The 13,636-nt window shown below is 40.4% G+C and overlaps 1 protein-coding gene across 5 annotated transcripts in view; it reads right to left on the bottom strand.

The window, feature by feature from the left end:
• EPHA3 (EPH receptor A3) overlaps positions 1–2,888 on the bottom strand; it is a 322,951-nt gene extending 320,063 nt beyond the window's left edge. Inside the window, exons 1-2 of one of the 5 annotated variants that reach the window (XM_075908777.2) lie at positions 2,776–2,888; positions 1,878–2,259 (exon numbers count right to left, since the gene is read on the bottom strand). In XM_075908777.2, coding sequence (XP_075764892.1) covers positions 1,878–1,965 — 88 coding nt within the window. In that variant the 5' untranslated portion in view covers positions 1,966–2,259; positions 2,776–2,888. Of the gene's footprint in view, positions 1–1,877; positions 2,423–2,463; positions 2,564–2,775 lie in introns of those variants that run through there. The other 4 variants (XM_075908769.2, XM_075908788.2, XM_075908799.2 and 1 more) reach the window with 4 other exon arrangements.
• Positions 2,889–13,636: the final 10,748 nt, after the last annotated feature.

The raw sequence follows: 13,636 nt of genomic DNA, 5'->3' as shown, positions 1-13,636 counted from the left end.
TAGCCCCCACTAACATGCTTGTTTTTATTAGCCAAATTCATTTGCAAAGGGCAACACTACTGATAAAATAGCATGTTGTTAGTGGCTATGCATAACACTTTGAAAGTGGCTTCAGTGCTTTGAAGCATTCTCCATATGAAAAATGTTTACAGACATATATATAAAAACAGCTGCTCTATATTTTCATAACTTTGTATAACTGATTCTTCCCAGCAATAAAAAGAGCTGATGTAAGAATTACTTGGATTTTTCAAGGTTCCTTGATTATTTTCCCCTTTCACATAAAAACAAATAATAATAGTTCTACCCTGAAATTGCCTTACCCCAAAGACATTTAGGACATCATTTAGCTCACCAGTGTTACTTGGGCACCAACAAATAATTATCTTAATAGCTCTTATATTTTCTTGACTATGCAATACTATACATCAAGCAGGTGTATTAGGGTCTGTACAATTGTTTGCTGCTAGAAGTTCTTCATAACCTTTTGACCTCAGAATTTTATAGATAAAAGTGTCTTTGGACACACTGATCTCTGTGTCCAGTGTGTTATAAGCAGGAAAATCACCTCTTTTTATCCATGGGGAATGGCTAGGCAGGTCGTTTTCAACAAAGGTTTTAAATTAGCTTTCTAGAATGACTGTCCAGTGAGTATAATTATTTTGCTGAAATCAGTGTGTTTTAATCACTGAATGTCACATGTTAACTTAGCAAAGGCTAAAAAGAATTATTTTCCAACACCTTATGTGGGAATTTTCTCATAACTCTTTTAAGTTAAAGACTGGTTTTAAATTGTTCCAGGTTATCTAAAAGGAGCAGCACTATTGGTTGCTTTTCCTTACAATTAAATTTCTGAAGTGAAATAAAATAAGACTAATTATATTACTACAGCTATGCATATATGCAGGGTTTGTGGTTTAGTTACCAGTCAGGAAATAATTTATTGAAAAGGACAGGTGCTATAAGGTAATTTTCTAAGATACTTAGAAATTATTTACATTAGATACAAAAAAAAAGTATTAGGCAACTAAGTTAAAACTTAATATATCAGTTATATCCCATGCATTAATTGTAAAGAAACCGTAAGATCAGTTTGGTAATTGTGTAGCTGGAAAGACATTTAAAATGTAACCTCAATGGAAGAAAACATCAAATGCTCTACATTTTCCTTTCCTTCCTTTTCTTTCTCCGTCTTTCTTTCTTGAGATTTTGGGCTATCCAAAACAGAATACAAACGTTCTATACAAATAATTGTATGCAGACAGACACACTATGCTGGTCATTACAATGACGGTTCCCCTTAGCGTCACTGACGCTCATTAAAACCTGTACCACGGAGCACCTTGTGAGATGTAATAAACTTCCACCTAGTCTGTGAAATCCAGCCACTACAGAAACGCGCACAGATGTGCTCTGTTCCCCTCCATCTAACGACCAAGCTCCCTTTACTTGTGTCATGGGTCACGGTCACCACCACCACATGTCATCACCCCCGAAGAGAGAGCTGTTCACACGAGCGCGGCGACGTTTTCTGGTTTTTAAACTTTGTGCACCCAGGACTACTGCGAAGAAAGCGAACGCCCCTGGGTGTGAATTCACACGCCGCCTTGTGCAAACTGCTGTCCCTTTTGCATGGCGAAGGAGGATTATAACTGTCCCAGTTGCCATCCTCCGATTTTAAAGGGTGTCTTTGCCCACTCCGCCCCTCCCCTCTCCCAGATCCAAACCGATCTCGGTCCACCCGCGGCACAGGGAATTATCGCGCTGGACCACCTTAAAAAAAGGGATGCGAACCCGGTTTCAAACAGGATCCGAACGTTGAGGGGAGGAAAAGTGAAGCCACTGTGGGATCTCCGGGCTGTGCCCGGTTTACTCACCTTCGTTTGTAGGATGGAGAATCAGGTCCCCTAAGCAGCTGCGGGCAGAGCAGATTACAAGGAGGAGGATGGAGACGTGACAATCCATGTTGCTGGTGCAGAGGGCAGGGAGAGGAGCATATCTTCATGCAGCATGCCACTGATGTGAGAGCGCTGATTGCAGGAGAAGTTACCATGCTCCGCTTGCAGGCTGATGTCAAGTTTGACACTGGAGATAAGGAGGAGTCTGCTGAGCTGCCTTTCTGCAGGCTGCTTCGGGGGCAGCTCGCTGGGTCCTAGAGAGCACCCCTGCCACCTCCCAAGTACAAAGGCAACGCAGCTCGTGAAGTGGTCAATCCGAGAGCGGGGGGGAAGAGGGTGTAAAACTGACCTGGGAACCAAACTAGAAGAAAAAACAAATCTCAGCAGTTATTTAAAAAAGCAGGAGCCGCGTCAGTGCCGGTTGCTTCGGTTTAATGCTGTGTGCCGCCTAAAGAGACAAGAAACCAAAGAGCATTCGGTGCTAAATCAAAGTTGCCTTAGGCGCTAAGGTCTAGGCTCAGGAGAGAAGAGGCAACCTTCCACTGCAAGAGAAGCCCAATCATACCTCTTGTTCATAAAGGCTCATAGGAGCAGAAATGTTAGTAATTCACTTGCAAAAATAATCACTGAAGGTAGATCAAAACAGCCTGCCACACCCTCCCCGCCCCCCATAATACTATACTATTAGATCTCTAAGCACACCTGAGAAAAAAACCCTTCATCTTGCCACACCTGCCTCTGCTTTTTAAAAGAACAAAGATCGCAGGTACATTCCCCAGGTAGTCCCAAGAGCCCCTCATTCACTTGCTACCTGTTTCCAGAACCCTTTCGCCGCCTCCTCCTCCCCCAGAAGTCCCAGGCCAATCCAATTACAAACATTTGGGTCTATGAAGTTACACATTCTAAGTGCAGTATTCACACAAGCAGCTCCTTCTAATAGCAGTGCTCATCTCCCTCCTGGCTTCTCACAGTGCAATCTTTCTGCAATGCCACATGTAAAAATCGGCATCATACAAATCAAACACACACCACCTGCTAATAAATCACAGGAGCAACCCCCCTTCACATGCTGCATTAGCAGCTCCTAGGGCCTCAGCAATAAAGGATGACATAATTCACATAGCTCAGGATTCTCGGTTCAACATTTCATCCATTTACAATCTGATAATATTCAATTACTGTTCTTTCCTAGGCTGAACACAATTGCAAAAGTAGTAATGCTATCGGAGCTCAATACTTCCATGGCAGAGCTATTATATAAATTGTCAATCTCATTCTTAATCCCTGTGCAGCCAAGGGTAATTGTAGCCTGTTCTGCTTCAAGAATTTTGTGATTTGGGTGCTAAGATAATTCATATCCCAATCACTATGTTCTCTTTGAGTAAGCCTATGGCAACTCCTCACTCTCCCTTGCTACTGCCCTGCTCATTTTAATGACACTAAGGCTTATGTGACTTTCTGATAAATTTCCACCCAAAATGTATCATTTTAACCAGAATGATTACTTAGCAATTCAGAAAATGTCTGCTCTATTTCCCTCATCATAGGCCTCAAATGAGGCCAACTCTGGGTCTGCTACAGGAGAGTTACAGGCAGATTCTGCTAGCTTTCATCAGCGCTACTCCATGCATCTGCCAGAGGGGATCACTACAGAGCAGCAATTGCTGAACTGTTTCATTTTGTGGATCACTTCTTTGGATTCAGACACTGTTGGAGGTACCTTCCCTCCCACCCAACATTACTCAATTTCCCTATAGCAATCACAGTGATTGGTTCCATGGAAGCAACTCATAATGGAACAGTTGGGCTCTAATTAAATCAGCTTTGCCATCGGATACTTTTTCTAGGCCAGCACTTCAATTCTCTTTCTGGACCCTGCCCTCATTGTCACTCAGTAGCCATCTTGTGGTCAGCACGGTGTATCCATTTGCTTTGTGAGTACGTAGCAAGAGGCGCTCACTGCCTGGACTAGCCTGCATTCTAAACAGGCAATACAATAAAGGCTGGGGAAAAGAAGTATTATACCCATTTTATAGATGGGAAACTAAAGCACAAAAACATTAAAGTTATGTGCCTAGAGTCGCACAAGAAATCTGTGGTAGAGAACACATGTGAACTCATTGTCTTAAATCCCAATCTGGTTCCTTAAGACACAGGATGTGATATGATGCACACAGGAAAGTCAAGGGCTACGTCTACACTGGCCCCTTTTCCGGAAGGGGCATGTTAATTTCACCTATCGTAGTAGGGAAATCCGCGGGGGATTTAAATATCCCCCGCGGCATTTAAATAAAAATGTCCGCCGCTTTTTTCCAGCTTTTAAAAAAGCCGGAAAAAAGCGGCGGACATTTTTATTTAAATGCCGCGGGGGATATTTAAATCCCCCGCGGATTTCCCTACTACGATAGGTGAAATTAACATGCCCCTTCCGGAAAAGGGGCCAGTGTAGACGTAGCCAAGAAGTACAGATGTACATCCCCAGAAACGTCACTGCTCACTGCTGTCAGCAATATCCCCTGGCCACTGCTGTCTGGAGCACCCATGGCTGGGGTTTATAAGTCCCAATGAATGTTCCCTTTAATGTCTTCTATCCAAGTGTGGAATAACTGTTGTTATATGCACCAATCTATGTTGTAATGTGCACCACCAATATAAATACATGCTGCCACCTGTGGGTGCTCTACTAATCAGCTGGGCAGCATTTGATTCTCCTCGTGATAGCTGCCTAAGCATACAGTTTACAAGGAACACTAGTGAGAATCCAGGTTGGCTCTTACGTACTGCAGCATAAGAGCTATAGAAAGGAGGAAATATATTCGAAGAGGAGTGGGATGCAATCCTGCAGGAGAGGCATGATTGGTTTTTTGGTTTCACAATACACTTGAGTGTAACAGAATCAATTTTTGTCTGTCGCAGTCTTTTGCCATGTGGACAAGCTGGCAACAGGGAGGGACAAGGACAAGCAATGAGCCCTCACCCCCCCCCCCACTCACCTTGTCCTCCTACCAGCTCAATGGAGATAATGCAGAAAAGGTTGGCTTAGTTCTTTTCTCTTTCCTACCTCTCTCTAACTTTGGTATCATCCACAGATTTAATTACACTTCATTTTACATCAAGGAAATACATGAAACAGCCATGCAGGATGCAAAAACTGTGTTGGAGCTTTGTTTTATTATGAACAAGAGGGTAGTTCTTGAAAGGAGAATGAATTCTCTGTCCTTCTAGACTCTGAGCTGGGTGACTACCTCCAAACAATTCATATACATATTCACTCAGGAAAACATTTATCTCATTCGACTTGTGCTTCCACCTCCTTTCTGGGGACCTTTTCCTGAATGATCAATACAGTCAGGAATAAATATGGAAGTAATGTATTTTAATCCCAGTATTTCCCAGAGTGTTAAACATGGCCCATATGCACAGGGGAGGCAGACTGACAGACCTCTTGAATTGTTCTCCAGAATTTAAGCTTTCAGAAAATGTCTCTCTCATGGTAGCAAGTCTTCAAAATATGGAGGGTATCACGCACAGGAATATCTTCCTGAGTTTGCAGAAAGCCTGTAAAAATAGCTTTTAAGCAGTACTTGCCTTAGTCATGAGCATTTAATTAAAGGCCAATTATGGTCATTTAAAATGTCAGCATTGTTAATTATTTCACTGATTAAAGCATGTAAAATAGGAGCAGAAGGATAATATTTGAAGATCTATACCAGTGTTTCTCACACTCAAGACAGGCTTGGGAATATGGAAGATATATAAATTAACAGGTGTAAGTACTCAAATTTTCAAAAATCACAAGAAAGGACTCCTCCCCCCCAATTAAGGATTTTTTAAAATAATAAATATGCATTTAATTTGTTTTTGACTTCTAGTTTCTGAGTCCTTAAGGTGCAGGAGGATCAGAATTACAAGTGATTTTTTTCCCACAAAAAAGAAACTTGTGAGTCTCATGCAGAATCTTGATTCCAGCAGGAGGGTGTTTGGGGGGGGGGGGGGGGACTCCTAAATATCAGTCAATAAAATCGTCAAACCTGGCATTTCTGGATGAAGGCTTTTATCATCAGATGATGGAATAGCAGACGGTGAAATTGGTTTTGCTGAAGTACTAGAGTTTTCCTAATATTGAGAGTCTCTGTTTTAAGTAAGTATCTGTTATTATTCACAACAAATTTTGGATTTGTAACCATTTCTACCGTAGAAGACGTATGCACTCAGGGAAATAATATCAAGTGAATCAATCCTCACAGAAACAACGGATTTCATGTATTGACAATACATCTCAGATTAAGACTGATTAACAAATACAATTCACAAACAGAAGAGAAGATATAAATTTTATTCTTAATACAGTATATCAAAATGTCTAATATACACTAACGTTCTGTATAATCACTGAGTATGAGTGGCAAGATCTTCACTCTAGCTTACATAAAATCAATCTAGAGAAAGACATACGCAAGATTTACAGTTTTCTGCCAACATTACACTTTTTTATATACATTAGAGATTAAAATCCTTCCTAAACACAAGTTTTATCTCATACATTTTTCTTGCCTAAACAAGAAAGTGACACTTTCTTGTAATAGAAAGAGGGGGAAGGGAAAATCACAACACAAGGGCAGAGCGCTCTGGACCTCACGCTCGCATACAAAATAGGAAAACAACTTTCATTCTGATGAAAAATATTACAGGATTGTCAGAAATAGCTAGATAAATAATCATTCACTTCCTCCATTGGGACTATAAATCACGATCTGTTTCCAAAAAGGCTTTTTAATGTTTATGGAGCTTTATTTGTACTTTTAATTAATTGTGCCACATAAACTTGCATCTCATCTGAGGCCAGGCCTACACTGGTCGAGAAACACAATGTAAAATATGCAACTCCAGCTATGTGAATTGTATAGTGGGAGTTGATATACCTTGCATCGATTTTCTGGGGCAGATCCAAGGGAGAAGGAGAAACTCATCCGTTGATTTCCCTTGCGAGGAGTATTGCGACGATGGAGGTGCCCTCAGCATTCGATTTAGCAAGTCTATGCATATGCAGCATAGGGCACTACTACATTTAGTGGTGCTCTGCACCACTATGTATGCGGCGTATGCCCAAAGACGGTCCTGGCAAAAATCCACATCCACTTTTAGAGCTGGTAGCCAGGCATGGAAAAGCTGAATATTTGATGATCTTGCCCTAAGCCATTCAGACTCCAGAACTAATAATTTTAAGTACTGTGTGGGAAATTCATTAAAGAAACACACACCTAAGGCTTCTTATGCTGTACAATATTCACCACCAACATAACCATTTCTCAAATGAACACTAAGAAATAAGGGAAGTGAGCTAATAAATAAAGAAGATGAATTAAGTATAAAAAGTTACTTATTTTAAACCAAACTTCAACCATTTAATCAATTCAAACACAATAATTACTTGAAAATTTACAAAGGCTATCTGATTAACTAGAGAGGAAGCAAAGTTAATTCCACTTTGAACAGCAACTTAGCTGCAATCTTAATTAAGGAACAGCTAGGCACAAATTTCGTAATAAGAAAATACATGTGACTTAAACTGGGGATGGAATATATTAAGAAGGCATATGAAATGTAATTGCAAATAAGCTGCATATTTTCTCTCTAAAGGGTGAATCATTTGCTAAGCATGCAATAAAAATGAGGCAATGCAAACTCTTCTGTTGATTTTACCTGAATTTATTTATTTCTAAACAAAAAAGTATATTAGTCATAAAAATAGCTTTATGTACAATATTATCAAATTTCAGGGAACAGCAACATTTAAGAGAAAAAATAATGGTTTGTATAAACACGTGTGAAGTACTAAGTAGAAATATATGACAGGGACAACATGTCCTACTAATATGCACATGCATGCCAAGTTTCAACTTGGGTTTACTATATACAGGAGAATTATATGAATCCTAGAAAGTGAGACTGTGTTTATAGGTGCTGGCAGACCTCGAGACTGGGCTAGTGTGAATGAAGGCACTAGATTTTTGTACGATTGGAGCAAACATTCACAGGAGATTTCTTTTATAAAGAAAATGTTGTCTCTTGCCACACTGGACATCAAAAGGTAAAATGAGGTTCTGTTGCCCGCCATTCATTTCACTGCTTCCTTCCAAAGGATACAGTCAAGCTCAGAACCAAAATTTAGCGAGACTAAAAAATAGAAACTTATTTCATTACATTAGTCATACTCTCACTTTCTATTCTTACAGGAAGCCAGTGGGTTGAATTTAAATATTTTCCTGAGGTTTTGGAACCAGGCTTGCACATAAGGCTACGATGCTTATTGCTTACTTTGCACTATTTTGTAGGATGAAAGCAAATGACGCAGAGATAGAATGTAGTGAGGAGGACCTGCTCCTCCTCCCCTGATGGCAGGAGCACAAGAACACAGGACCGCAGAGCATCAGGCATATCCTTGTCAGAGAAAAAATGTAAGGCGAAATGGGCCCCTTTCTTTTCTGAGGCTAAGTTTTGAAATAGAGCTTGCAGGAAGAATTGGTTTTGACATTGCATGCTCCCTTAAGTTCTACCCTAGCTAATGTTCAATCAAGATACAACACCCCAATCCCATTTAGAGTCATTTTTAATGCAGTCCTAGAGAAGTCACAGGCTGAGAAAATAATTATTAAAGAGAGATAGGAGACACTATCCCACAGCATATGGAACATTCTCCCTGGTTGCTTATCCAAAAAGACCTATCTTAGGACAGCAGGTGCAGAGGCTCAAGCCCTTGGGCTTGAGAGTGGCGTACATATAGAGAAAACCCATTACAACCTCTTTTTATTATCCATTACAATAGCCCTATTCTGCTGAGACTGGTACACTTTCACTGCTATTCTCTGCCCAGCCCTGAAAACCCTTACTCACGCATGTAGACTTTCCTGGTGCAAGTAGTCCCCATGAGGTCAATGGGATTACTCTCCTGAATAAGAGTTTGCAAAACCAGGCTCTGTGTTTTCTCCTGAGCTGTCAGCTCACCAAAGGTGAAAATTTATGCATGTTGTATGGTACCAAAAAAGTGTTGAAAGACAAATTTACTAGTCATTTCTATCACAGACTTAAAGTTGTCAAAGAATGTCACTGAGAATGAATCTGTCATATTTCTGAGAGTGTTAAAGGGAGAAATCAAAATAACATTCATCTTCCAGAATCAGGATAGCGTCTGTGACAGACGTGGAGCTGCTATGTAATAATGTTGTGAATACTGAGCTACAACCATTTTATTAACCCAGCACATGATTTGGGCACTGAGAAGTTATTGTCTATTGGGGTTATAAGACTTTCCTGAATGAATGCCTGGATCTAGCTTAATAGGGTACTGTGGGAAGAATAAGTAGAAACTCAACACACGATTCCAGATAGATAACCTCCCAGAAGATATGTTACATGACAATGGCAGAGTTCCAGGGTCCAGGCCAAAATGTTACAACTTTTTGGCCAGGTTGAGAAGCTGGAGATCGAAGAACTCTAACGAGTTAAAGGTTTTCTCGGCAGCTACACTTAGTTGCCTAGGGAAATGAGCTGACAGAGAGAGACAGACAGGAGCTGCTAACCCACAGGGGAAAAAAATCAATCAAGGGGCACACAAAAGTGAAATATAAACACCCGCTCAAACCCCACCTCACTGATGTAGCCACCGACTGAGAAGCAGGAAGACAATCCTCATATTCCCCTCTTTGCAGGGGCCAGTGCCAGCTGTGTGGATCCTGAATGCTGGAGGTGGGAGAACCCTGAGCATTGGGGGCTGGATCCAGGCAAGCCAGGGGCTGGACGTGGATTTGGGCCTTATGTTCCTCACCCCTGGACTAAAGAAACAGGCCTTCCGAGAACGGGAAGTCTTATTAGAAAAGCTAGATATACATAAACCATGTTGTATTGTTTTTAAGATAAGTTTTCTCTGAAATGATTTTTACTGATCAGTCACTGTGTCTCGACATACGTCAGACCCATTGAAGTAAATCCTACTTAATACTCAAAGGGCTGCGACCCAGGGCCAGGTCTGAGAATGAGAGACTTGTGTGATTCCACTGCGAAAGAGGTGACAGCTCAAGACTTTAGATTTGAATCAGGCTGCACTTTAAAAATGGGAGGATAGAGGAGCAATTAGTTGGGTAACTGAGTCATCTTGGTGTGATTAATTTTTCTCAGCTGTACTTCAAGTCAGTCTTGAGCAAGCTTGCTTATCCCCTTACTGTGTTTGTGTTTATTCATCATCCGTGGTTTTAAATACAAACACTAGTATGAATTCCCTGTTAATAAAAGTTGAATCATCTACCTTTTTTTTTTTCTTTAAAAACAAACACACACACACCTGACAGCTAGAGCTCTTGGTACATTGTGTGTTACCTGTCTTTTCAGAGTGAAAGATAGACAAAATCTGTTCCCCTCTCTTGCAGAGTGCCACAATTTATACTGTTGAACTGGTGAATTATGCTTTGTCAGTGGACTGCTCAGGCCTGAAGCTACAAGCTCTCTAAGATTTGCTAATATTTAACAGAATATATTTAGGCCCAGGCTTAGTATTTGTGGCAGTCCAAAAGTTCAGAGTAGGAATCCATATTTAACAGAAGCTAAACCCTTGAAACACTAAGGCTACATCTAGACTGCAAGCCTCTTTCGAAAAAGAGCGTCTAGACTGCAACCAGTACTTTCGAAAAAGCAAGCTGCTTTTTCGAAAGAGAGCACCCAGGCAATCTGGATGCTCTCTTTCGAAAAAGCACAGTTTGCATTCATAGCGCCTTTTTTCGAAAGAGCACTTTCGAAAAAAGGCGTTATTCCTCATGAAATGAGGAGTACCACCGTCAAAAGAAAAACCACGTTCTCTCAATTTAATTTTGAAAGAACGCAGCTATAGTCTAGACGCAGGTGACATTTTTTCAAAAAAAGGCTTCTTTTTTTTTGAAAAAACCCTGCAGTCTAGACACAGCCTAAGATATGACTATTTCTGTGATTATAAGCAAGGAAAGGATGTGAGTTGTCTTCTGATCCAATGTTACTTCTGGGACAGATGATGACTGTAGTTGGCTGTGTGTTGCTCAGCCAAAAATTTACTAGTCTAGTTTTTGACTACTGGGCACCAAGTAGTTGCCTGCCTTGCTTCTTCTAAGATTGTCCCTGAATAATGCATTTTTATGCCAGATGTGTCTGTCAGTTCAAATAAAGGATAGTTGTATTGTCTACCCATTAAAACATGACAAAAATGAACCTGCAGCCATCTAACATTTTCACATTTTAAAAACTGAGACTCACAAAAAGTCAGTTCTTTCTACTACTTCAGATGGTTTCCTACAACTTAGGCTCCCCTCCCCCACCAATGGGGCAAGACAGGTGTCTGCAAATTCCTTCATCTACCATTACAGAGGAATTGGGGTTCTTAGATGCCTCTACCCTTTAGGAGATTGAGGGGCATTCACAAGCCATAAGTATTTTTAAAAGAAATTGAAATGGGAATTAATTTTAACCAGTTAATTTACTTTTAAACAGATGTTAATAATGGCAATGGATCTGAACTCTCATGGAACACACCACACCCACTGAACTCAACGCATCAGATTCTGCTCTCAGTTGCAACAGTGTAAATCCATAGTGATCTGTTTACGCAAGAATGGAGAAAAATTTCAATCATGTCAGATTTTAAAAGCACTAGCCTGCTGTGTACCTCAGCAGTGGTACTAGTCCTTGAAGCTTTTAAAACTCTTTTCTTAAATTTGACTGATACCACTGGTGAATTCCAAATGTGCTGAAAGATTTACTGTTTCACCCCCTCCATGCACTCAAACTAGAGTTAGTCTCCCATCTCTAAGCATTAACATTACTGGAGAAAGAAAACAAATCTCTTAAAATATACTCTCTCTTCCAAAAGTATTTGGTATCTTTTGGTTATAAATGCAGGCACACACAGAGGTACTCATATAGGCTGCGTCTAGACTGGCATGATTTTGCGGAAATACTTTTAACGGAAAAGTTTTTCCGTTAAAAGTATTTCCGCAAAAGTGTGTCTAGATTCGCATGGATGCTTTTGCACAAAAAGTGCTTTCGCGCAAAAGCATCTGTGGCCAGTCTAGGCGCGATTTTACGCAGGAAGGCCCCGATTGCCATTTTAGCCATCGGGGCTTTTTTTGTGCAAAACAGTTCTTCCCTGTCTACACTGGCCCTCTTGAGCAAGTATTCTTGCGCAAGAGGGCTTTTTCCCGAGCGGGAGCGTGAAAGTATTTGCGCAAGAAGCACTGATTTTGTACATTACAAAGTCAGTGCTCTTGCGCAAATTCAAGCGGCCAGTGTAGACATCTGGCAAGTTTTTGCGCAAAAGCAGTTGCTTTTGTGCAAAATCTTGCCAGTCTAGACGCACCCATAACGTTCTTATCAGATGGCCGCCACAGTTTCTAACACCTTGTGCACTAGGTCTGATATTATTTGAGTCTATTTAGGGTACGTCTACACAGCAGTGGTATTTTGGAATAACAGGCATAATTCCAAAATAACAAAGTGTGAGTGTACACACAAGCAGTTATTTCAACATAATGTTAAAATAATGTCCTGCCGGAGGACTTCTTAGTCCAACTCCTGTATCCCTCATTTTACAAGGATTAAAGGAAGTCCGAGGAAGAGTGCTCTATTTTGAAATAGGTGCTGCGTAGATGTGCCCAAATTTGAAATAAACTATTTTGACTTAAGCTATGCAATTACCATAGCTAATTTTGAGTTTAGCCCTACTGTGTATATGTACCCTTACTATGTCTGGTTCTTTTGTCATTTTGTCTGGTTCTTTTGTCATTTTGTGCAATATTTTTCTCCATAAAGAACACATTTTTTGATTTTTATGGTGTCTCAAAGGCCTGGAGTAAAAGGCATGATTTTTGTGTAGTTCTCACATGTATTGTCAATATACAATGAGTTCTTCCAACAGCAATTTTATTTTTATGTTCACAGGTTTTGCCATCAAATCTTCACTTGCACACTCACTATCCAAGTATTTTAAGCACCATTACATGTTTCATGTTTGTAAAACTATAGGTTCCTCCCACTACTACCTGGAGTTTTTTCAGTTATTTTCTCTTCAGTCATTTGAAATGCTTGGAAATGATAGCCTGAAAATACTAGCAAAGGTTATTTGGTCTGAAGTGCCACCGCAAGACTAAGATTGTGGTGATATGACCCTGAAACTGTCGCAATTTGCCTTGAACACATGCAAAACTTCAGAATATTGTTTTGAATTTAAACTCTTAAAAATAGACTTGTGGCATCCAATGGCACTTCTGCTGGTATTGTTCAGATCACATACAGAAATAAGAGTTGAATTTACTGGTACAAATTGAAATAAACATTTAAAAATCCTGAGACCCAATTCTCTGTATTGGTGAGATTTAGTTGGTGCAGAGGGGGACAAAAGTGGGATTGCATCTCCCAGGGCTGAAAGAAGCCTGCTGAATTCCAGTGAGGCAACATCTGTCACACTTTGGTGTGTCATATGGGTGTATTGGGAGAGTTAGCACTATTTTTTTTCCATTTCACACCCTGAGGGAGCAAATGCTTAAAAATGGCAGAAACAAACAAGTGGATTCAAGCACCCGATGTTTACACTCAGAACTGAGAGTTCAGAATGAAAAGGTGTTCACTCTATGTTTTGAGTGAAAAGGTAAATTATGACTCATTGTCAATGGGGACCAAATCTTTCCTGAACCCCCTCTTCTGATCTTCAGACATCCTGGCCA

The sequence above is a fragment of the Pelodiscus sinensis genome, chromosome 1 (assembly GCF_052426305.1).
Source record: "Pelodiscus sinensis isolate ZL-2025 chromosome 1, ASM5242630v1, whole genome shotgun sequence".
Classification (NCBI taxonomy): domain Eukaryota; kingdom Metazoa; phylum Chordata; order Testudines; family Trionychidae; genus Pelodiscus; species Pelodiscus sinensis.
The sequence above is the reverse complement of the archived record's forward strand: the minus strand, read 5'-3'. Positions and strand labels throughout refer to the sequence as shown.